The sequence below is a fragment of the Gallus gallus genome, chromosome 4 (genome assembly GCF_016699485.2).
Source record: "Gallus gallus isolate bGalGal1 chromosome 4, bGalGal1.mat.broiler.GRCg7b, whole genome shotgun sequence".
Classification (NCBI taxonomy): Eukaryota; Metazoa; Chordata; class Aves; order Galliformes; family Phasianidae; genus Gallus; species Gallus gallus.
Window position 1 is genome coordinate 12,102,500 of NC_052535.1, and position 25,560 is coordinate 12,128,059.

Sequence of the window (25,560 nt, forward strand, 5' to 3'; positions counted from 1 at the left end):
CAGGTGGGCCCGGCGAGGCGCGAAGCGGCGCGTCGGGCGCTCCCCTGTCTCCTTCGGCGCATGCGCTCCCGCCCCGCGCATGCGTGGTGGCCGTCCCGCTGCGCGGCGCCTTTGTGGCGGCGGGAGCGGGTGGCGCTAGGGCCGGGGGCCGCCTCCGCTCCCGCCGGGGGTCCCGTCCCATCCCGTCCCCTCCCCACCTCCCGCGGGAGGCAAAGAAAGAGCAATGGCGGCGCGCTAGCCGGGCGTCCTCGGCGCGGCCCGGCCCGGCGGCTGCGGCCCTCCCCGCCCCGTGCCGAGCGCAGCGGGCGCGCGCCTCGCCTCAGGCCGCGGCGGGAGCCGAGCGGGGCCCGGGAGGCCGCCGCCGCGGACGCCGCTTCTCCTCCTCCTCCTCCCCCCCCTCGGCCATGGCCACCGAGCTGGAGCCGCCGGCGGCCGGGGCCGTGTCGGGCGGGGCGCCGCTGGAGGCGGAGGAGGACGAGGAGCACTGGCTGTACGGCGGTACGGGCCGGCGTGGGCGGGCGCGGGGCCGGGGGTGGGCCCGCGCCGCGGGACGGGCTGGGGGTGCGGCGCGGCGGCCTCACGGGGTGCGGGTGTGTGCCGGGGGTTGGGGCGGGAGCCGGGCGTCTCCGGGGTCCGTCCAGCCCAGGCCGTGCCGGGATTCCCTCAGCCCCCGCCGTCCCCGCACACCTCCCAGCTGCGCAGCTCCGCGTTTCCTCTCCCCCGATGTTGGTAGAGCTGCGCAGAACCCCGCAGCTGCCGTCAGCGCTCCGCACAGCGCGTGCCTTTGGGCGTCTGTTCTGCGCCTCTGGGTGCGGGCGTTGAAGTCTGTGCCTGCTGCGAGGCTTCTGCGGGCAGCTCCCGATGGGCGTGTGGGCTTGGGGTGCTTCTGGTTGGTTGTGGGTTGTTTTTTTGGTTCTGCCATTTGTAGCTGAGATTTGTTAGGCTGCCCTGGGGCTACATTTGCCATGTCACAACTGGGTATTTCTCTTGCTGTGCGTGTTTTGTACTTAAATCTAGCCGTCGTGCATTCACTTGAATAATTTTATTGTTATCGTTCTTCCAGATGACACCACTGGTAAGCAAGAAGACGGACCAACTTCTGGGTAAGTCGGAGGCTGTTTGTTCATTCTGACACTGTGCTGCAGGGGTTGAGGTGTGCTGAGCACAGCCTGAGGAATGCCATGGACCGGTGCTGCTGCCAGGTGCATCCCAGCCCTCCCCATCACGCGGGGCCACTGCCATCAGCATGTACTTTAGCCTGGAAAAGCTAAAAACCTTGAGCCTAAGTTAAAACCTTAATGTGATCAAGTCTTTTTTTTTGTCTTTTTTTTTTTTGTGATCTGTGAACTATGTGGTTCAGGTAAGACTTGTCAAGCAAAAGCTGAGGGAACAACCCAATGATCGCTATTGATTTCTTGTGCATGAAACTATTACTTGCTCTTCTTGACAATAACTCCTCCACAGTTGCACAGTGTGTTCTGCACCAACTTTCTCAGCAGTTGCTTTCTGTTGCTGTGCTTACACGCACGATGGTGTCAGAAGGCCCAGTGCTCACTGAGCTGTGGTGTGCTCAGTGCCATCACATGCTCTTTGTTGCATTCACTGTCCCCTTAGGTCACTGTAGATCTGGAATCTGGTACTTTGGTGTCATATGTGCTATCCTACTGCTGCAGTACATACCCTGTGCCTAGGGAATATGACAAATTGACCAAAAAAACCCAACAAACCACCAAAACAACAGAACAGAAGTTTTAGGCAAACTTGGTAAACGTTTATCTAAAAACAGGAAATGAGTGAGAAGGAACAGCCCTTGGTTTAGATAGTTAGCAACGTTTCCAGCATGAAACTGTTGCTGTTTGTCCCTTTCTTTTAAAAATAATTGTATTTTACAAGTAGGATTTTAAAACTGGATTTCCAGCAACCATCTCTGTTAGCTGCGATTTGTGTGACAGCATCTTTGTTGCACAGTGAGCATCCTCCTGAAGGATGAGCGGTGATGTGTTCTGTGAAATTGTCTCTCTGTTTGTGGCCCCTGATATCAGCTACCCGGGGATGTGGTGCTGGCTTGGCTGTAGTGTTTGCCTCTATCCACAAAGCTTGGTGCAGGACACAGGACCCACTGTCGTTCCCTAGCGTAAAGGACGTGTTGGATACCTGCAGTCTGTGTGGGATGCTGCACCATCCGCACACAGGGTGTGGGGTTACCTTGGTGCTCCAAGGAAATAGAACAGCTCTGACGTTTCTTTGCCCGCACATGATGGCTGTGGTCCTGTCAGGTTGTTTGTTCCCAGAGAGCAGACAGGTTAGGGATTGACTGTTACTTAGCAAATGTTTATTTCAACTCCGATTCATACATTTTAATGCACACCCACAGATACTTCATGTGACTGAAAGCTGGAGGTAATACTTGTGACTCTTATTTAATTCAGTCATCTTTGATTCTTAAGAAAGTTGCAGGACTGAGGTCTATGTTACAAGTTGCCTGGATGTGGCAAATCACTGTGAAAGTTTTTGGAGCCATCTGTGAAGTTTTCTGTAGAGATGCATCTTCTGCTCCTCGTGTAACAGGCCATGTCTGTGACTTTGACATACTTCCAGAGGCTGATTTTTCTCTTAGACACCTTTGCTGATTTGTATAACAGAAAGTGTTATACAAATTATAACATTATATATATATATATATATATAACAAATTATATATACAAATATTCAACCATCACCTTACAAATGTCACTTCAGCTGCTGAACCTTCGTCCATCTCTTTGGTCTTGACTTGACTGAAGTTCTCTGTATTTGGGGGGATTTTGCAAGATGAGAGCTTCAGTGACTGCTCAAATTGTTCCTGTCTGCTTTTTTGTTGTTGTTGTTCTTTTTCTCACGAGCTGCTGAGTTGTGTTGGTGTGCTGTGTGACTTATCTGTTTGGTGTCTCCTTTTATGCAGCCTCCTCAGTGGTTTTAATCTGACCAGTGTTTGGATTCTGTTGGGTGTTACATGTTTCTTTTTGAAGATAACCTTGTGTGTGTTTATTATCAGACGTGATGTTTTAAATTAATTGCAGAGTTGTTGGTTTTTGTTTTGTTTTTTTTTTCCCCACAAAGCACTGGTGGCAAAACTGGTTTGGGCTACTCCAGCAGTGTGTTATAAAAGCCAAAATTGTTTTGATGTTCTGCTGGATTTTTACCTGTGCCATTAGAGAAGGAAGGCCTCTCTTCACCTTCCAGATCTGTAACACTCAGTATACTCTTTTCTAGCTTATGTGTGCCAGTTTGACTTTCTTGCTTGGTGAATGCAGTAGGCAGTGTTAGCGTTTGTACCAACTCTTTCATGGGAGATAAATCTGAAACTGACCATTGTTGCATTAGGACTAATCTGTAATGAACGGTAAGATGGGGCAGATACTTCTCTGTCTCTTCTTCATCAATAAGTAGTTAAAGTTTAATGTAAGCGATTTGTGGGAACGCTAAAATCACTTTCTCCCTAATTTCTACTGGATAAATGTCCTTATTGTTTACTATATACACATATTATTAGCAGTCTTTAGGACAAGATAACTTTTGTTATGCTGTGGACGTTGAATTATGGTTTTATTCTATCAGTGCTGATTGTGTCAAACCAAAACTGAAAACTGTTGCAGCAGCCACAAGCATAAACTGCTGAGTGATGTTTGGCCTTGCTGTCTGTCAGGCATCCTTTGGAATCTCTAACCTTACTCTTCCCAAAAGAAGCAAAGCCAAGCAAGGATGGTTAACAGTTTGTCCTACATCTGAGGTAACTGCCGGCAGCATAAGCACACTTCATGAGTCGAGCCGCCGTATGAAAGGCACCTGGGCAAATGCTTTAGAGATGTTTGTAGGTTAACCTGTAGGTTGGACTTGTCCACTTATTTTTACCTGTTGCATTTACTAGACATGCAGAATCTTCTCATCCTCTGCAAGATGCTCCTCAGGAGAACCGGCCCGTCGGCAGCGAAGACCGAGAGGTGTCACAGCATGTAAGTGCTCCACTGCAACTGGTAGACATGTTTGGTTTTGTGCTTGTAAATATTCATATACAAAACGATCTGTTTGTGGCTGTGCCGGTCCTGCTGTCAAATACGTTTGTGCTGATGTGGTATCCTGACAATTTCCAATGCTGGTGACAGCAACAGGCTTCTCATGTTGGTCTGTCTTGTGTAGAAGGGATTGAGCTGTGGTCTAAACACTGCTTATGCCCACTGAGGTGGCAGAGGGAGGCTTCTGATGCCACAGGCTGTAAGGAAAAGTGTGGCGTTGCCATCAGCTCAATATATAATCTTATTTGGGGGTCAGTAAAATACAGGGAACGCTGCAAGAGAAGGCCCAAAGTACTGAGATTGCTGGGGGTCTCATTTTGACTCTTCCTCAGGCCTCATCTCATTGCTGAATGGGTGGGAAGAGGCTCGCTTCTCCCCTCCCTTTTCCTCCAGTCTTTTCAGTGGGGTTATTTTCTGCCACTGTGGTATGTTAATAGCATTCCTGGAGAGTTCTATCAAACCTGCTTGCTGTGGAAAGGAAGGGAGTGTTGGGAGCAGCTTCCCCATGCCCTTTTGTAGTGGTGAAGTGTTAATTCAGTTCACGCATCTTATAAAACTGCACCTACTGGATATCTGAGAGGTTTCCTGCTCTCTTGTACACCAGCAGCAGAGATGTGTTCTTGATCACAGTGGGTGCTATGCTGAAGGCAAATCAGCAACTGCAGAATTAATGTCTAAAGTTAACAAACTCATTGTGAGAAATGAGCCAAACAGAACTGTTCAGCAGCTTCCTGCTGTGAAGATTGTGGTGTGAGAGAATGCTTCTTCCAAGGGACTTACGAGGAGGCTGGTGAATGTTTTGGTGACTTTATTTGTAATCTTATACCATGACCATGGACCAGTAGAGGAGTGTCAGAGTCTTCCACCTGTCTCAAAGAAAGTGGAAGAGTGGATCTGTGAGATGTATTGCAGTTTTTTGAACTGGGATAAACCAGTCCCACCTTGAGAAACCTTGCTTTGATTCTCAACTAGGGTCATTTGGGCACCTGTCTAAGTTGAAGGCTGATAATGTCCATGTTTTTTTGGTCTCCGTGGGCAACTTTGTACAGCTTTGGAGTGCAGTAGAATGCATTATCTTTATATCAGGTCCTTCGTTATAACAGTCCCTCCTTGTACAAGATTCGTAAGATTAGAACTACTGTCCAGGGGAACTTCTCAATTTTGTGTTAGTAAACTCCTGTGTGTTTTTATTATTGTAAGGCCCTTCCAAGTGGAGAAGATGATGAAGAAGACAGTGATAGTGACAGTGATGATGACGACGTGAAAGTTACGATTGGCAATATTAAAACGGGAGCACCATCATACATGTATGTATGATCTGAGGTAGACCTGGTGAATTGATTGGGATTGGAAGTGGGGATAAGGGTTGGTCTGTGTTCTGGAGACATGGGAGCAATGGCCAGAAAGCAGGAATGGAATTGCTTGTTGAAATCCATTGTTAAAATAGGAATGATGATTCATGGGATCTGCTGCTGGAAAATTAACCAAATATTTATTATTCCTTGATTGAGTAAAATTGAAGTTGGGAAGCTACATTTAACTCATCGTCTGTGAAAACTTCAAGAAACAAGATCTGTATTGTTAAGAATTTACAAAAGCTGTGAACTTGCTAGTTTCAGCTGTCTGGTTTCTTACGATTCACAAACAGTGAGGCTGATTTGTGAACCAGGAAGTAGCATTGCTGAATTAAAACAGTACCTAAATTGGCTTAATAAAAATAATAAGACCTTTTTTTTTTTTTGCCTTTAACAGCCTTCCTCTTAAGGAAATGACTTGCACATACTTTGTAGCGTATTCTAATTTTTTTACTTCATGTGTTTTTCACATCTCCAGTCACAGAGGTAGTTTGAGCCTGGTGGATTGCTTTGCATAGCAGTGCTCCATCCTTTCTGTCAGCAGCTCACTAGATTTTGCAGGCATCCTTTTTGAAATCTGATCCTTCTTTGCCTCTTTCCTCAGTCTGTGATATAGGTACAGCTTGAATTTTCATGTTGTTCAGCACCATTTAAATAACTATACTCATTTTAGCTACCAACAACTCTGAAATGCTTTGTGTTCTTGATTAAGACAACTCCCTCATATTAATGTTGTTGGCCAGTAAGTATGTTTCCTGCATTTCCACAGGGCTAGGGAAAATTGTGCCAAGTGAATTTCACTTTTAAGGTGCTCCAGCTTAGTATTAAAAATTGTAGAGAGGCGTGAGTAAACTGAAGTGAGCTAAGTGTCTTGTGAAGGATGTCAGGGTTTTACTATATTTTTTGTAGAAGAGCTCCTAATAATTTGTCTGCATACCAATCTAGTCGTTCTTTTCCATATAGGGGAACTCCTATGAATCTAAACTTAAAAACGGGTAGAGGCTATGGAGCATCAGCTTCAGGTATTGCTGTTACTTTCATCCTTCACATTTTGTAATATTTCACTTCTCTGGCAAGGGCAGCCACAGCAGCTGCAAATCTTGTTCTCTATTTGGAGGAAAATAAATTAGTGAATCTGATTTAAAGTCGGAACAATAAATGGAGAAATAAAGAAAAAAAGTCTGGCCTGGAGTATTATCCACCCGTAGTTCTGCAGATTAATTTTTCCCTACCTTTCAGTTTAATTTGTGTAGTATATTGAGACTCATATTCTGTCCTTCCTCATATGTGAGACTGTCCTTTCATGGCCTTTGCATGCTTCAGTAATTTCTGTATGCAAATAACAGCTTACCCTGTGGTTGAGAAGATGAGCACAAATTTCCCTTGGAGGTTCTGTACCCAATGGGGGTTTTTTGATTCCAGTTAGTACATTTTCAGGATTTATCTTGAGCAGACAGAGTCTTTTGTTTTGAGAAAAATTGCATGTTTGGGGAGGGAGGAGTTACTATTTTGCCTGGGGAGAAAAGTTCTTTTCTTTGTTTGGGGTAACTTTCATGCATGCTGTAATCATTTACTCCTGTAGTATCAGTCTGTGTTGAATTTGCTTCTCTGCTGTTCAACTGCAGGCTCAGTGTACTCCGGCAGTTTACAGAGTAACTAAACTATTTTTTTATTTAGAAGTTGATTGTGGTTTCCTCTGTGCTGTAAAGCCAGCACTGAATTCAGAGTAGCACTTTTTTAACTAGAGCAATTTGCTCTGCAAATTAGTGGATTAAAGGCATTACATTAAAGGTGGTAACATTTTCTTTTTCTCCAAAGCCAAGTTGCAGCCCAAAGGTATTGATTTAGATGCCGCAGGGAATATAAATGGATTGCCTGTTATAGAAGTGGATTTAGATTCATTTGAAGACAAACCATGGAGGAAACCAGGTGGGGCCTCACGGTTTCTTGTGGTAAATATTTTTTGCAGTTGTCTTCTTAATTTCACATGTACTTCCTGTCCTTTTATTGCTGCCAATGTAGGGGGATGCCTGAAGAACTTATTTTGCTCAGCCTCGGATGTCTGTCTAGACAACTGGTTATGTTTACTGACTGATCAAACCATGCTTTTACCTAAAGTTGGGTTGCATTTACTCTATTTATATAATTTTCCTAAAGAGAATACTTTTTAAAACACACTATTAATTCACTAGTTCAGTAAACGTTGCACTGACAGCAATACAGTAAAGTTGTTTGGTTACGGGTGACACATGCTCTAGTCTTTGTGTGCAGCACCTCACTTCCATCTTGTGGTGGCCACACTCACAGCCATGCAGCTTTCTCATGAGGGACCTGGCTAAAATATCCCCTCTTCAGAATTGCCATACAGCAACGTGTCCTAGTAGGAAAGCATTTTTTTCTCTTGAATTCTGCTGCTGCAGATAGTTAACTAAAAGAGAGCAAAATGCTTTCTACTCTGATATGGCTAGGATTTTTCTTTTAGAAGAGCAGCATTGCCTAATTCTTAGTCAGATTCTGCCCCTAGGTATATGACTGAGGACGCAGTCCCCACTTAGTACTTCAAGACCTCGTTATGTAGGCAGAACTTTGCACAGCAGATCATTGTATATACTCAGTCTCTTTTGTCTTCATCATTTGTGTTAGGGGGATTTCTCCTTGGAAGCCATAGCTGTGAGATACTACAAATGAACCCTTGTATCAAATTAAGATAGAAAAAATAGAAATAAATGGAAAAGCCAAAGAGATCCAAGTATTTGCTGTGCTAATGTAATAAAATATTTAACAAAATATTAGCTGAAGTGTGAAATCCACTTGTTCTTTTTCAGAAATAATTATTTTCCCAGTAGGCCCTGTATATTATCTATCTTTCAGAAGTTTTAGTATGCTTAGTAAGTAGTACTTCTGTAAGGTTATCTGTGGCATATTCTTGATATTTCTTGTCTGCATGAAATGAACGGCATCAGACTATAGCAGTGCAAATAGCTGTGTTGATGTATTATGGTATCAAACCAGCACTAAGCACCCTGTGATTAATAATAGCTAATACAGAAAATGTAGCTTTTCATACATAGGAGTTTTCCTATTGATTGTGGTGTGAGAATGAGGGGGCTAGGAAGAAAAGAAGTTGAAAGGAAAACAATGAAGTGAAGTTCAGAGTCAGCGCGTGGAAATCAGTCTGATCGTGCTGACATCCCAGTGCCAACTAGCCCTAAAAAACAGCATTGGAGTATGAATAGAGAAGGAACGTGTCTGCAGAGGTGTGGCCCATAGGCTAATTTGAGATGGCAAGTAAGTAGCTTACTCAGCAGCCTTTCAGGTTTATATTCTTTACAAGTAATTGTTCAGCAGGTTGGTTTCTCTTTAAGAGAGAGAGAGGAGGAAGAAATACAGTGTGGAAAAGGCTGAAATATAGGCCAATCAAAGAGATAAGTAAATGTTTCTGAATCTGTGTTGCTGACAGCTGTGTATTTGGGAGGTACAGCAGGAGGAGTGGCTTACCTTGGAGATAAACTTAAAACTCGCTTTGTAGAGCTTAGCCTGACAAGTCCTTGTGAATCAGCTGCTTGTTTTAGAACTGTCTGGCTGGGAGTGCCCTTGCAAGGGGATGTAGGAGACACTTCAGCAAGGTACAGGATGCCCTAAGATGCTTCCCGATGCCAGGTGTGCCTTGCAGAGCTGCAGCATTTGTCTCTGTGCATCTGTGTTCTTTTGGCAAGCAGTTTGAGGCCTCCTCTCTTGCTCGGAACTGTTCATGTGGAAACTGAACATTTTACAGAAGAGTGAATATCAAAGTAGGATAACGTCTTGGATGACCACAGTTAGGATTGTGACTAAGATGTAATAGCGTAGTATGAGCCGTATCAATAAAAAAAAAACCAACTTTAGTACTGTTTCATCAAATGGCTGAGCCCAACAGTTTCTGCTCAGAAGAACAAAGGCTGTGATGCTGCCTGAGCTTTGCTAACAAAAAGTTATGTGGCACCACTCCATTTACTGATGGTGCTTGGTTTGTTTTCCCAGTTCTCAGCTCTTTTGGACAATTGTAGAAAACCAGTCTGAAAAAAAAATCCAGTTGCTGAATAACTATTTGCAAACGTCTCTTTTTATAGCCTGCATACATACAGTATTCTACCTGCCAAGCAGTCCTGCTGCTGTTTAGGCTGCAGTCCCCTTCCCAGTCCAGTTGCAGCAGTTTCAGCTGTGGCACACAACAGCTTTCTGACAGGATGAAATGAGCTCTGTAAATAAAGACTTGTTCTCTTAACTTTGTTTAAGCTGTTAGAGGACAGTTGGAGAATGCAGGCCTACCAGAATCCCACTGTCAACCTCTACTCCCTTTATCAGGTGCTGATCTTTCTGATTACTTTAATTACGGATTCAATGAAGAAACGTGGAAAGCATATTGTGAAAAGCAGCGGCGGCTCCAGCTTGGGCTGGATCCTGCTCCTCCCATCAGCGCTGAAAATAAGATCACGGTAGGAGACGTGTAATCCTTGCATGTGCATACAGTAAAACTAGGACTTGTTTTTTTGTAGTCACGGAGATGATAGTATAAGGGTACACGGTAACTTACTGCTGAACTGTTCCCTATTCTTTCCAGTGATGAGAAATACAAAAACATACATTCAAACATTAAATCTCACTAATAAAAATCTTGTCTCTGTGGGACAAACAGCTCTAGCAGCCTGGCAACTTTGAACTGCTTGAACAGCAAGACCTGAGTGAAGGTTGACCTCGAGGCTGTCCAGGGTTTGGGGTATCTGATTGGTAGATCCTGTGGATAGGAGTGTGATTGATGGAACAACTGATTTCAGAGTTGATCTGAGTGGAGCTGGATATCGGTGGCTGTTATGGTTGTTGCTTGTTCTTGTTGCAGTTGTGTAGCTGCATTTTATGTTTAGTGATTGCTTTGGATATGAACCTTTGTAGAATTTCATTAGGTGGCTAACGGCTGTTAATCTGAACTCGAACCAATGAATCAAGAACAAATGTTACTATCTTCAGTTTTGATTTGAGGACGACATGAAACCGAATGTGAGATTATTAAACTTCTGACTTCTAACGGGTAAAAACGTGGACAACAATTTGGAATAGCCAACTAGACTACAGAAATGTCAGCCCCCTTGACTGTAGAATAAGTTGTTTGTTCATAGGAGCACTGTAATTGTTTCTCAGTGGAGACCTTCAGTGGAATATTATCTGTAATGCTTCATTGATTTGAAAGTGAATGCACTGAACTTGTATTATGTGTTGCCTTTCTTAGGTCCAGCAAGGAAGAACAGGAAATGCTGAAAAAGAAGTGGAAAACAATATCATCAAAACAGAATTCAAAACAGACTTCCTGGCTCTAGTGGGAGGACGCATGAAAGCTGGCCCTCCTCCTAATAGGTAGGAGGAGATGATGCAGATACGAAGCTTGACTGCACTCTGACATAGTTGGGATCTGCATGGGCTATATTTGAATCTCCTCAAACTTGAAACTGAATGAAGATTTAATTTTACAGGAAGCTACTTTGGTCATTCATTCCCTATTGTCATCTGCAGCAATGCTTTGCTTTGTGTTGTGCAGCTCCTGCCTGCTCATTTATGGGTCCCTGTACTGACCCTCTGACCAAAGGGAAACAACTTTGGGAGTGGGAAAAACAAGGCAAATCCCTCAGCTTTGAGAGCATACCTTGCTGACTGCTTATGCTTACTTGGCTTATTCTTATTCCCTTGATGTTAATCTTTGCCTTTAAATGAGGATGAATTACATGTTTGGCAACTGATGAGAGCAGCTATTGGTTTCTGAACATGTGTGCTACACTGGTAGATGTGTACTAATTTGTATCTTCCTGCCACAAGAGAATCCACAAGGCTGGACTAAGCAAAACAATTGAGTTGTTTTGATTGACAGCCACTGTGGGGGAAATCACTTTGACTTTATAAGGTAGTAGGGTTTTTTAATTAAAATATGACGTGAAAGAACAAAGCAAAATACAGTTTCTATGTCTGACTTTCACTAATGGACAGACAGCACTGTGTCTGGGCTACATAAGTGTATTTTGTTCAAAGATTTAGTCTTGACTGTGCTGAAGACAATGGCAAAACTTTTTTGACTGACAGAGTAGAGTGCTGGGAGATGGGATAGAAAGTATCTAACAGTCTCATTTGTAACCAGTTCTGGTGGTGTCAGCATCAGTTGGAAGACTGGACAGAAACTAAGAGAAATCTAGACTGATCATGCTAAAGGCTTCTCTTGATAAATATTCTTTTTCATTCAGCATGATCCTGGAGTTATTATTCAAATCCAAGGAGTTAGCAAAGGATTTAGTTCTGAAGCTGTGTCTAAAATCCATGATTTTTCCCCCATATGTGGTGGTTCTTTCTTTCTAAGCGTTCAGAGCGACCTAACTCACCCCCTACAGACTGAGCTCAAGTTGTCTAAGTGTGAAAAAATGCCATCTCATTTGCCTCTTAACCACTTAGTGCTGCTTGCAGAATTGTGTCCTTCCAGGAAGAGAAAGAGCTTAGACATTTTGCCTTGTGCCTTTGAGCACGAGAGAAATGTATCTACCAGGGGGGAAAACTGCTCCTTTTAATGTCTTTGAGCCTGAAAAGATGTATCTGCTTTGTACCAGGAAGCTGGGTGGGACAATTGATGTGATCGGTGGCCAGGCAGGCACAATTAGGAGAGTGGAAGGAAGACGACGTGATAAGCATGCCTCTGAAGAAAATCCAATTCAGGTAAATGTTTTGAGCTGTCTTGAAAATTTTCTGATTTTTACTGCGTTTTCTGTGAACCCTGATAAAAGTCTGTGCTTTCCTGACCTGCCTTATAACTGTTCCCATCTACAGAGTAGTAGGTAGTGTGTCACCCCTCCTGAGGTGTATGTATGCATCACTCTCTTTTGCAGGTTGAATTAACTTCTGTGCTAGGATTTCTAGGATCTAGAGATTGTCCTGTCAAACACCAGCCTTCCCATCTGGATGGGAATGCCCAATTTCCCTTTGTCATTGGCTCCCCAAAGGTATTCTCAGAATGCTGAGCTGGGGGGCTCCTATGTGGATTATTCCCTTCCTCTTTACTGATAGAATTGACTGGAATTTCCAGTCTTGTAGTGGAGAACTTCTGCATGGGGCTTGCATTTCTTCAAAGTAGCATTTAGACTAAGCATCATGAGACTGCACTTCAGATTTGGGATGGGCCTGTGTCATCGGGTCTTAAAAGAAGTAATAGCCTGCAGCTTCAAACCAGATCCACTCAGATCTTTTATGTCCATCAATTTCTGGTAGGCTTACATGGCAAGAACTCATCTCTTACCACCTTTCTCTTACTAACCACCCTTAAAAGGTAGACAACTTTACCCTTTCTGAGCACAATTTTGGTTTGTGTTTTTACATGTGTTTTCATGGTCTGTTTACTCTTTAGTGGTCACTTTCCAGCTTCTACCAACTGAGGCCAAAAAAAATAACTTGTTAAGTGAAGTTTGCTGGGTGATGGTTGTTTTTCCTCCCACTTAGAAGCATTGATACCCTGTATTTCCAAGTCATTCTGGTCTCCCTGCATATTGATCATTCCTTCAGCAGTAGTGTGTGTATAACTTACTTTTGTTGGAGATGTGAATGCAGCCTTCCTCTGACCTACATGGTCACAATCTACAGCAGAATTGGCCTCTTGTTGTCCTTGTGAAAGACAAAGTGGATTTAAAAAAGACTAAAAGATGACAAATAGGAAGCAGTGCAGTGTCACCCTTGAGGATGGCTGCTCTTTATTGGAAGCCCATGCAGGTGACAGTTCTACTGGAGGCTGAATTCAGCCTCTCAGCAGTGGAACAAACAGTGTTTGTAACACTGAGATGTTCAGCTGTCTTGCACGGTTGTGCATATTACCTGAATCTGGTCTTGCTGCTATTCTGCTTAAGAGAAGGTATGTTTGTAAGCGTATTGCTTGCTTTGATAACTTTCTTCCTCCCCAAAGGGTGCTGTGCCCAGGCACAGCCTGTCAGGTTTTCAGGTATCTCAGGGCCCGTTTTGGTGATACGCTTCCTTTATGCTGGTGCATCGAGGTCCCTTCTGCAGGAATGAATAGACTAAAACAGTTTTCTTTTTCCTCTGCCTCCCAAGGTTCTCGGGGATCATGGAAGCAAGCCCCAGCCCCCTCAGCAGCCCCAGCAGCCAGCGCAGCCGCAGCAGCCCCCCCAGCAGCAGCCCTTTGCTCCCCCAGCCGGTCCACCACCACCCCCACTCGCCGGACCTCCGCCGCCGCACTTCCTGCACCCTCCTCCACCTGTCACCTCTGTGCCACCACCGCTGCACCCTCCAGGTGGGTGCTGAGCAGTGCAGGCAGCGCGGGCTGCAGGCTGGGGCATCCTAGGCTCAGCAAATCAGAGATTTGGTCAGTGATTGCTGCGTGCAGTCAGGCAGCAGGTCCTTAGGCTTAACCAGTCATTGCTCAGCATCTCCATCAACCCTTTTAGCATTTGTCCTTAAATGTTTTTAAAACAGCATCTGTTCCTTGAAGAAAATACTCTAGGTTTTGTTTCGATGAGAGGGTGCTAGGTGTTACGGATCCTTTTGCTTTATTGATAAATGTAAGGAAATGGGTTTCTGATTCTCTGTGGAGGAAGAAAAGAACAAGAATTGCTGACTGGTGTCAGATCAGCAGGCTGCTTAGTACAGCACCTGCTTGGTTCTGACTTGTTCCAGGTGCTTCAAGAATGATGCTAGAACTGCAGTATGAGGAGGCAGCAGAATTTAATATTATGATATGAAGGTAAACATATCATCATTTGGGAAAACAGTACTTTGTAAGCCAGTTACTGCTTAACAGCACTTTCTTTTTTTTTCACTGGCTTGTTTGTTCAAATGTGTGGAACTTTATTCAAAAGCTTTAGCTTGAAGTACAGAGGATGGTGTGCTTTTCCTGTTGTCCTCACTTGTTTTCCCTGCTTGTTTGTTTCCATAGGTTTGCCACCACCCGGTCCAATTCCAGGTAGGTGTTAACTTGCTCTAATAACAACAGCATACACAGATGGCCCTATTGAGCATTTGGATTAAGTAACTTGAAAGAGGATGACACTGAGGCCCATTTTAGAGCACAATTAATCTAAGGTTAATAAACTCCAATGCAGTGCTGAACTCCAGCTGCTTATCTTGTATTTTGGGCCTGAATAATAATTAGTAGGGATTGTTAATTCTTTCTTTCCTTCTTTTTTTTAATCTTAAGAACAATCCAGGCATTGAAGTGGAGAAGGCCACTTCAGAAGGCAAAGGCCAGTTAGATTTGAAATAGTTTAGTTCTTATTTTGACATTTTACACAGCAAGTCTTTGAGTGACAAACTGACTATTTGTATAGGAATTTGGAGTGTGAGACTGAGCAGAAGGAATGCAAGAAATACCAAAGAAATGCCATTTCCATCAGAAGCCTTTGCTTCCTAGTGTGCCTTAGGGCTGGTGAATGCTAATAAAGAAATGTAACAACCAATCTTTAGCATAAACTGTGAACCTCACTAGCTCAAAGCTACCATAAAACTGAGATTCCTTTAATTGTAACTACTTTTTTTCTACTGTAAATTTTGCCCAGTCCAGGGAAAAGAAACATGTAGCAATTTGCGTAGCAGTATTTCTGACCAGATGCCATACATCTGCAAGTCCAAGGCTGGTGGCCACCACATAGGTGCAGTCAGGCCACTGCCTCTGCGTTACACTGTACGCTTGATTCATCTGCTTGCAGAAGGTCTGCGCCCAAAGCACATTTTTGGACCTAATGTGCCTGTCCTCGCTATGTGTCAGACATGTTGGACTTGTTGCACAGCTTTCATGTTTGTGCTTTTGTGTTCGTGGTACACCCAGGGCTTCCCAGATAGGAGTACAGAAAATATCTACCAGCTGGGCTATCTCTGAGACTGAGATAATTTCTGTTTGTTAAAACATCACTCTTCACGCTCCTCTCAGTGTACATTAATATTGCGGAGCTGGTTCTCCTTGTAGTACTTAAAGGAACCTGCTCATGTTATACGTGGATTTAGAAAGTTTTGTTGTAGTGAAACTGGGTGCAAATGCTGGTCTTGATTCTACACACTGCAGCACTCAGATGCTAGTCAAGTGCATTTAGATTGAAGTTGTTTGGGAGGAGTAGGGTAGAAGAAATGACTAGGCTGTTGCAAGGAACTTACAGTTCAGGTAACTGGGTTGAAAAGGGAGATGAAGGAGAATACCTGCTAATTATGGTAATGAAGGTGATCCACCACCATTATAGCTAGGTGTTCATAACAGTAGCACTTTGAAGTACTTGCACTTAAAGAGCAAGTGTGACTGAAATGCTCCAGGCATTGTATTTTATTGGAAGATCTTTCTTTAAAGAAAGGAAAAACATGCATCTAAGGGTGAGACTGTCCTTCAACTTGTATGCAGCACAGGTCTCCGTGAGGTGAGTTAGAGACTTCAGGCTACTTCTGTTGCAATGAGACCCTCTTCTTGGGAGGGGTTCTGCTGACCTACTTTAGATGCTTACAGGAAGAGGTGATGAATTGTCCCAGGTTTCATCAGCTGGGCTGGCTCAATCTCCATGGACTTGAAGAGGAGCCTGGAGCTGTTGGCTTTAACATAAACAGCTGCAGTTGGGCAGATGGCTCCTATCTTTTCAATCAGCACAGTATGCTCTTTTTTGTTGTTGTTTAATGGTAAACAGATGATTTTTTTATGCAAAATCAAACCAATGGATGTTAGTAACTGCTATAGGAAATAATGGTTGCTTGCAGTTACAAACAGAAGCTTAAGAAGTTCTCTTAGGAGCAATTGGCATGTCCTTCTCACTTTCACATCGGTTAAGGTTGAGGAGTTTAGCTTTAAAGGCTTATGTCACTTCTGCAGGTCGCTTTTGTAAACTGCTTGACTCTCCTTTCTGAAGATGGTGTCTTGTGGTCTTATATATAAACTCTTCATTTGTTAGAAATTGACTTTTTTTTAGCCTATGATCTCTGCCTTGGTGGTGCCATGTCGTCTTGTGACTTTTAATTGTATGAATACGTGCTCAGAAAATTGGCTTTCTTTAAGAACGGTGATGGACGACAAGTTCCTTCTAGCTTTCTTTTACTCACTTTAATCAGTGGATCAATAAAACCTTTGCCATAATTACCTGCATCTCAAAACCCATGCTCTTCTGTCTTCCACGGGACTGTAAAGATTATTGTTTATGCCATAATTAATCTTAATTTTTGATGATCTAGCCGAAATATAAGGTCGCTCTTCCTTTATTTTTCTTTCAGTAGCCCTACAAAACTAGCACAGCTAGTTTTAATTTTGGTTGGAGATGTAACCCTAGAGGAAAAATACTGCATTCCAAACAGGTCTATGTTCAAACATTTTATTCTACTTTAAACTTTAACTGCATTTACCTATAAGCAGCAACGAAGTCTTGTTCCCCTCAAGTACGGCTGTGGTCTCTGTGTGATGACTTCCATTCTGTGTTTAGGGCTGTTCCCGCCGCCTCTGGCACCACCGCCAGCTCTCCTCATCCCAACGCTGGATGGGTAAGGCCGTGCCTGGGGTGGGCTCTCCATAGTCAGGAGTGGTGCAGGGTCCTCCTGAAGTCAGTGCCAGTGGTTGCTAGTCTAGATTTCGTCTGGGGTGGGAGATGGGAGAAGATTTCGGATTGAAGTCTGTTTGCAGGGTACTGATTGATTGCACTTGTTTGCCTTGGTTTGTTGTGCTAATGGCATAGGAAGGAGTCAGTAAGTTCTAGGCTTGCACTCAAGTGTAGTACAGAGCAGTTGATAGCATGTTATGTTCATGCAGGCTTCCTGTGAGTCTCCAAGCACTTTGTAAGCATGAGTTATTTCCAAGGAAGCTTTCTGTGCCTGAGTTACACCAGGGAGGGGTAAAGCAGGGCAAGCAGTTGAGGTAAAACAGTTTCAAAAGGTATGACAAAGCAACTGTACCTGTGGGCATTGCTAAGAATTTACAATGCAAAGTTAAACACAGTCACTGGAACCAGGGGTTTCCTGTGAGGATGTTCTTCATAAAACATGGGTTAAATTTGCAGCACAGACGTACCTACAGGTGATTTAGCCAAGGGCTGCTGAAGTGAGTAACCTGCATTCCATTCTCTCTCTCTCTCCAAAGGCAGCCAGCCAGCTACAACAACAGACAGCCCCCTCCGTTTGGCTACAACTCTGCAGGTGAGTACTGAGGACAAGGAACAGTCAGACTGCTCACATCTCTTCTTTGGTGTTTGGTGGTTTAGGCTTTAGTCTTACAGATGTCATGCTTTCTTTGACTCCGGGACCTTGTTTGTGGCCTGATCTGTCACAGTCACCAGAAACACTGGGTCTGACTATTCCATAAGGTGTTCACAAAGATGAATGTGGCCTATGATGCAGCAATGACAAACAGTTTTGTAGTTGAGTCCTAAGCCTAAGCTCACTGCTTTCAGTGTAGGTATCTAGCTACAGAGAATCTTCCTGTGTGCCTCATCAGCATTTTCTTATGCTTGTTTGCATGCACACTGGCTCTTCCTTTTCCCACACCTTTCAGGGACAAGCAAAGCCATCAGCTTTATATCTCCTCCATGAACTTTTGAATGCCCTCCTCCTACACTTCATCATGTTCCTTGCCTGCAGGCACATGCAGGCATCTAACTCCTTTGGTTCTCTAGTGGTAGAGGCAGTGCCAGAACTTTAGGTTTTCTTCCTTGTCTCAGCCCTGCATGAGGTGCTTGCATCCTCTCCCCTTTCCCCAGTGACCAGTGGTGTGGGGCCATGACCTGATCCAGCTGGGCAGGTTCTGCAGGCCAGTGCCTGGGTTGGGACTTGCTGGTGGCTCTGGGCACATCAGGTGTCATCCTTAAGTCACAGCCACTGTCCCAGCTGCTACCTTAGACCCCAGAAGTGGAGCCTTGTAATGGCTGGCTGATCTTGGCTGACTTGGCTGCAGGAGGATGCCCAGCTCTGTAGGCCCCTTTGTCATCTAAGCCAGGATGTCTGGGAATTTTTTTTGCTGGGGACCCCATAGTGCCTCCTACACAGGAGGACACAGCAGAGAGCTGTGGCACTGCATAGCCCTGGCATAAAGGACAGAGGTGGTTTTGCAATAACACAAGTAAATATCCGGTCTTGATTGCGTCTTCCTCAGGGAAAAGGTGTTCACGTGTTCTTAGTGAACCGGTAAAGGTGAACAGGGAGATGTGGGCACTGTGGGGAGCTGGGCCTTTGTTGTCTCCAAGAGCGGGGCATCACCTTTAAGTCCAGCTGTTTGACTGGGTACAGCTGCGGGGATGTATGGGTGGGAAGGATGCTGATACTGCTCCAGACAAATAGGATTGCTGCTGTCTTGCTGCAGACTCGGGTTTCATCAGCTACCCACCCATCTCCACGTCCCACACGCCCTGGGTGACCACGGTGGACAAAGGCGCGAGCGGCTCTGGCAGCAGTCACTGGGAGTACTCCGGCTCACGGCGCGAGCGGGAGCGGGAACGGGACAGGGAACGGGACAGGGACCGCACGCCCACCACCAGCGAGTACAACACGTGAGTGCTGGGGCCCGGCAGGGTCCTGCTGCAGCTGCCCTGTGGGGGCTCGGCCTTGTCCTGGGTGCAGAAAGGTTTGGCCAAAGAATGGGACGGTACCAGTTACATTTTCTGGCAAAGCGTACCTCGGATGAATAGAAAACAGAGCCAGGAGCCAGTGTCACTGTCTCATCTCCTGCTTCTTTTCTTTTTGTTTAATCCAGCAGGACCAGTTCTGCTTGCTCTCCCACTTGCAATGTGAGGCTAGTGAATGGAATAGCCCCTCTCTGTTTACTTGGTGTTTTACAGCTCAGTGTGAAACAGCAGCCATAAAAGCTGCTGCCTCTTGTCTTATAAATGAAACTGTCGCATCAAAGAGAGAAGCTGTGCATTGCTCAGCTGTCTTACAGAGGCTTCAGGGCAGGAGTGCCAGTCACCAGGAGCCAGCCAGAAAACAGGAACCCTTCAGGAGACCCTGGGTGCTCCTGAGCAGTGCTGGAGCAGTCATCTAGCTGGGAGCTGATGGGAGCAGGTGGTAGCAGTGCTGGGAGCACGTGGGAGAGGGAGCTTCAGCTTCCCAGCGTTGATATAGATCTCATATGAAAGCTCAGCTGCAGTGACTCTTCCTGAACTCGTCCCTTATGTGCTCTGCTCTGGGTGCCTATGGTACTTCTGTCCCAGTCAGCATCAGTGCTGTACAGGCTTCAGGATAAGAAGTGCCACCAGTCATTCAGAACATGACCAGAATGTACATTCTGGCAGGGCAGCACTGTGCAGAGTAAACTGGGCAGCGTTTCCTAGACTTTTTTCTTTCAAGCTTATGGGCACTGCGGGAGGAAATGGGGCAGAACTGAGCCAAAGACTAACGTACCACAGCGTGAGGAGCTCAGGCTCCTGCACTTCCTGAGGGGGTTCTTGCCACAGCCAGGTCCTGAGAACATCGTTGGCATTTTTATGTGCTTTCAAGCACACTGACCTCCGGGATCATGCTTGCCAAGCAGGGCAAGTGGCTGTGCTCAATGGCATCCTTTAGAGCACTCTCAGATGACTGATAATGCACATTTATTTGTTTGGCTTGTTTCCACGAGTCATAGAACTGTTTCAGACTTCATTTCTCTCTGGGGCTGAATATTGTTTCCCACAGTGGGTCTTATTAAGCCTCTACACATCAGCTTTCAAAATTTGAGTAGGGAAGAGACTGTGGAGTGAGTCTGAGTTTGGGTACATCGTGCCCACCTACATTGTGTGTAGGTTGGATGGGGTGCCTTGAGCACCTGGGTGCAGGCAGAAAGACCCCATCAGTGACTCTCACAACTGCAGTATGGGCAATCTGAGTTTTTAAAGTCACAAGTAAGAAAAGAGTCTCCTAACTTGTAATGCTTTCCTGTGAGTTAGACTCTGGAGCAGTAGTGCAGTGAGGCAGTCTAGCACCTGGGGAGGCGGAATGACAAAAGGAACACGTTTCCATTGGTTTGGAACAAGGTAGCTTGGGCTTTCAGGAGCACCACAAGTAGCAGGGAGTGGCAAACTATGGTGGGGAGCGATTCTTAGGTCCTGTGAGCATGTCTCCTGGCTTTGGGGCCCATGAGCATCACATCCACGCCTCACTTCCCACTCTGTTGGCAGCGAGGACGAGCGGTACCGCTACTACGGCCGGGAGCGCAGCTATGACTTTGAGCGGGACTACCGCCGGAGCCGGGACCGCAGCCGGGAGCGGGAGGACCGTCACCGGGAGCGCAGGCACCGCGACAAGGAGGAGAGCAGCAAGCACAAGTCCTCGAGGCGGTAAGGGCCACCCGGGGCTGAGCTGGGCTGTTGGTGGGAGCTCACCTTTGCTGTGGACGAGAAGCTGGGTGCTCTGACGGTGTAATTTTGTCACACCGGCTTCGTGTGATCTGCTCCAGCCCTGAGATACGCCTGGGCAGGGAGCGGGCCTTGCTGCTTGCAGTAGGGCACCAGCAGGATGTCAGTCAGCGCCACAGAACTGCAGCGTTGTCTCACAAAGAAGTCAGCCTGCATCAGATGCCACCACATCAGAGCTGCGTGGGTCCCAGAGTTAAGGAAATGTATGCATAGTGCAAATCCATAGGAAAAGCATCTGATTTCAGAATTGCATGCTCCTGTACAGAGCAGGTCCGGTCTCCAGTCTGAGGCAGTGCTCAGTTGCTGTGTCACCTTACACCTTAGTAATGACTTGAGCAGACTTCCTCGATTTTTTTGGTGCTTCAACTTCTTTCTTTTGGAAGAAATTCGTGTCAGCTCTGTAAGTAATATCCCCTTATTGAATGTAGTGTCAGAAAAACTCCTATATAACGACTGCAGGCAAAAGGCTGTTCTCATCTTTAAGGAGATGCTTAGGTTTCCTAAAAGGGACAGATTACTGAAGGCTTGGAAACAAAAAAAAATGAAAAGAAGTGCTAGGAGCATAATCCAAATGAAATAGAAAACAAATGGAAGCTGAGCTGATACTAGCCAATAGCTTTAAGGGTTATTTATCAGTTTCCTGTACTCAGAATTAGTGTTATCTGACTGCATAAGCAGCCTGGAATTCACCAAAGTGGTGTCCAAATCAGAGAGCTTGATGTAGAGAACTGGGCTGCTCTACCAGTTGGAAATGAGTTGATTCTTCTTCTGATTCTTCTCTGATTCTTAAACCACGCACAGATGCTGTCTGTGTTGCTCAAAGTGTCAGAATGAGAAGTGTCCTTTCCAAGGCAGCTGAAGGAATGCTTTCTGTGTGAGAGCATGTTATCAGAGACCATCCTGGAGCCACTTGGCTGTGGTGTGGGCCTGGTTAAGGCAGTTGCAGGTGGATGGAAGAGCTTTGCCGTAGTTTCCAGTTTTCTGGGAATCTGAAGGAAATTGCTTACAGGTGGTTAAACCACCAGTGTGGCAAAAGCCACTGCCACATTGCTACCCACCAAGTAGCTAAAGGTGAATGGAAAGAAGGTAACTGCCTCTTTTTTCATTTTATTTTTTTCTTTTGATGCCTATGAAGCTGCTCATTAAACAAGTCAGCAAATTGCAGCCAGAAGCTTCTCAACCAGAGCTTCAGAGCTCTGTGCCTGGCCTGGCACTGGTGTCCCAGCTGTAGTAAGAATGTGTCCCTCCACTTGGCTCTCCCCCACTTGTGGGGCTGTGTGACCACACATCTTCCTGTGACAAATTTGGTCTTCTTTTTCTTGTACTCTCTCCTCTATTTTAATTCTGTTACTTTCACGCCATGGTCAGTTTCTGAAGAGCTCACGTGATTTTAAACCTGTGAGGAGAAATGACTGAACGTTGGCAAACCAGCAGAAATTTCCAGAGGGGGCAGGAACCAGCATGGGCAAAACCAGAGCCGCTGGTTTCCTCATGTCCCCACTGGGAGACAGAATGCAGGGCTTGCCAGGTGCTGCAGGCAGCAGTGTGGGGCCCACGGGTACGTACCACCCCATCAGCCACTTGGGCTGGGGTTGCTGCCCTGTGCCAGGGATCCTGGGTCAGTGCCCCCAGCGATCCTGGTGCATCTGGAAACCAGCTCTGCTGAAGGAGATAGAGGAGCTCTAAAGCACATAGCTGGTGGAGCGCTGGGTCATTTGTGAGGAAACAGAAGCAGAGACAGGACCTGCCCTCCCATTGGGAAACCCGCATCTCTCAGCTGCACTGACCCACTTCTTGCTTCTGGCCCAGGGATTTCCCCAGCATGTTCAGAAAAGCAAAAGTTTCCCAGCACCTCTCAGATTTGGGACTCTTTTCTCAGCAGCTTCAGTGCTTTCTATCAAAGCTGGTGATGTGGCAATGCTATCAGAGTTCCCTCAGGAGTGGGATGGACACAGAGACTATATATAATTGTTTATTATAAATAAATAAACAGAGCACTACCCCGGTGACCCTGACAGCATTCCCACCAGCGCACCGCCCGCCCAGCTGGGGTGCTGCCGCGGCGTGGGGCATCCCACAGGTGCCTGGAGCAGTTGGCACAGCCTGACCCTGGTCCAGCTGCACGCGGTGCCAGATGATCCCCAGTGAGCAGGAAGCCTTCCCACGGCAGCGCGGTGCCCCAGCATGGCTGCTCTGCCTCCTCTTGTTCTGGATCCCAGTGCTCTGCCTGTGCTGCACGATGGGCGCGTTTGGCTCTCAGCTGTGGCAGAGCTGTGCCGCTTCAGGCTCTGAGGCCTTTCCTCTCCTCTCTCCACTCCCCCCCCCCAGCAAGCAGCATGAGAGCGAGGAAGGGGAGAGCCATCGGCGCCACAAGCACAAGAAGAACAAGCGCAGCAAGGAGGAGAAGGAGACCAGCGAGGATGGCACCCAGGAGGGAGAGGAGCAGGACAGCAAGGAGTGAGGGCCCCAGGAGGGACGTGCTCCTATGGAACCGGCGCGGCGGCGGTGACGTTTCATTCTGGTTTTATTTTGTGTTTTCTTCTTGTTTTTTTTCCCAAGGGAAGAGGGCCTGGCTCTGGGTGAGCAGTGAAGCTCATCGCAGTGGTTTGAGTCGAGGCTGCACGTGCAGTTAAACTCTTTTTTTGTTTTCTTTTTTGATACGAGACGAAATACAGCAGTACTAGTATATAAAGCACTGAGCTACTCTATTCATAAACATCCTTAGGGAGAACTTTGTTGTATCAGATCCTATGGTTTCTGATGGAAGATGGCTTCAGCTGAAACTAATGCATTTAGGTAATAGTTTTTGTTTATTATTTTTTATGACCATCATTCCTTTTTTGAAAAATAGGACAGTAAGTGCAACTTGAAATTTATTGTCCAAAGAAAAGTGTGATTTAGATCCCGAGAGCCAGCTTAGGGACTGGCTTCTAGTAGTGAAGTCTCACCCCCAGATACAGTTCTGCATAGCTACGAAAACACGTTCCCATTTCTGTGTGCCAGGCAGACAGCCTGTGAGGAGGAGGAACGGCTCCTGCTGGGGGGCCTGGGTCTGTCTGACTGCTCTGCTGCCTTTGGGAAGCTGTTGTGTTCACACAGGGTATGCAAAGACTTCGAAGCTTCTTTTAATCCATCACAAACGTTACACCCGTAAGTGGAAAACCAATGGACGACCCATAGTAAGAGCATGAATTTCTTTTTAATTAGCTTTGACTAACTGTTTTTTTTAACCAAGGGTTGAGCTGAATAATCTAGCACACTAGGTAACAAGAAGTTCCATCTAGCAGTTTGCCCTCGTGGGGTTGGCTTATTTCTATTTGGATATTACCAACACTCCTGTGCAATGCATTCCTTCCCCCTTAGATCTTAAAATAAATTCAGTCAAATTCCAGACTTTGTTTGGACTTCGGTACTGGTTAAGTAGGGTGCAAACATATTTCTGGGTGGGAAGAACAGGGGAAGTAGTTTTGAGGGGTTTTGGTATGCCTGGTTCTTAAAGAGAATGTTGCACTTCTGTTAGCATGAATCCACACGTGTCTCATTTTAAGTATCTTCCACTGTTTTGACTTGATATTTCAAACTGTTCTAAATCTCTGCCCTAAAATAATGTGGTTTTGAAACTTTACATATTTTTTGTATTGTAATCTTGCAAGTCGGAGTGTCATGTGAAGCTTACAACTGTAGAGACTTGAGCCAGTATAGCACTATGGTAACAGTTTATATGCTATGATGGTGCATTTGATGGGTCATTAACTACCCAACCTATGGGAAGAAGAATAAAGTATGGGGTTTTTTTTTTGTTTGGTTTGTTTTGTAATACTGCTTTTAAAATGTGCTTTGAGGTCATGGGATGTACATGCGTGGGGGTGAGGTGTGTGCCACGCATCAGCTGCAGAGCAGGGCTGCAATCGGGCTTCATGGCCTCCAGTGCTCTGTCAGGGCCAGGGGGGCAGCTGGGATGTGGGATGAGCACAGGGGAGGTGAAAATAAAACTGAGAGGGATTCACAGTGCCATGTGCATGCAGTCTGGAAGCATGCTGGTATCTTCTATTGCTTGGGAGTGTATTGGTGCTGGCAGAGCCCACAGTTCAGCTTGCTTTTTGGGCTGGTTGAGGCCGTTTCTGCCTTGTGCCCCGATGCTGGGCCAGCACAGCGCGGTGCTGTGCAAGCAGGATTTGGCTGACAGCAGTCCTGTCAGGAAAACAGGTTGTAGTTGTGCAGAATCCTATTCTTTGTGCAATCTGCAGCTGCCAAGCACGCTGGTGTAGTTGGCCGAGTGTAGAAGAGAGCAATGGGAGTGACAGGGAGCAGGAGCCAGCCCTGCTGCTGACAGATGTCTGCACCCTCATCATTGCACTGCGGTGACAAACGTGCTCCCGCTCCGCTTGCGCTGCTGGGGAGCATGGAAGAGAGAGAGGCACCAGGAATCCTTGCTGGTGCCTCCAGAGCAAGCTTGTGTTCTGTAATTATGAAATCTGATTTTTTTTTTTCCAGAACGTGATCTCTGAAATCACGGGGGCACTGAAGGAAATGCCAGGTAGTGGCCCCCAGCCCTGGCTGAGCTGGTTTTTGCCTTTCTTGAATCAGGGGAAAATGCTTATCAATAGAATTTCATGCTAAGGTAAGAGTCTGGCCCCCAGCCTGTTCCTTCTCCTCCATTTCTGCACTCAGGTCCAGGGGTGTACAGAACTATCCTGCATCCCTGCCCCTTCTCTCTTCCTGTGTTTGTGGAGGTGACAGAAGCTACCCAACCTTTAAATAGGTGTAATTAAGAGTGATCACATCCAGTCTGCATCCTGTTGC

General features: G+C 45.9%; 1 protein-coding gene across 1 annotated transcript; it reads left to right on the top strand.

The window, feature by feature from the left end:
• Nucleotides 1-77: 77 nt before the first annotated feature.
• EPFIP1L (re-mRNA 3'-end-processing factor FIP1-like) lies at nt 78-24,556 on the top strand. Its single transcript, XM_025149944.3, has 16 exons — nt 78-498; nt 1,064-1,103; nt 3,908-3,992; nt 5,253-5,359; nt 6,371-6,429; nt 7,226-7,336; nt 9,752-9,882; nt 10,671-10,795; nt 12,028-12,133; nt 13,514-13,712; nt 14,355-14,381; nt 16,864-16,921; nt 17,514-17,569; nt 18,729-18,915; nt 20,521-20,679; nt 23,086-24,556. Exons 1-16 carry the CDS (start codon nt 405-407, stop codon nt 23,216-23,218), a joined length of 1,677 nt encoding a protein of 558 aa, XP_025005712.1. The 5' UTR covers nt 78-404; the 3' UTR covers nt 23,219-24,556.
• Nucleotides 24,557-25,560: the final 1,004 nt, after the last annotated feature.

Excerpts from the sequence above, each read along its gene's own strand:
- EPFIP1L (XM_025149944.3), top strand. The coding sequence starts at position 405 with ATGGCCACCGAGCTGGAGCCGCCGGCGGCCGGGGCCGTGTCGGGCGGG. Across the intron at positions 6,430-7,225 it reads CTATGGAGCATCAGCTTCAG|CCAAGTTGCAGCCCAAAGGT; the intron begins GTATTGCTGTTA and ends TTTTCTCCAAAG. Across the intron at positions 10,796-12,027 it reads GCTGGCCCTCCTCCTAATAG|GAAGCTGGGTGGGACAATTG; the intron begins GTAGGAGGAGAT and ends GCTTTGTACCAG.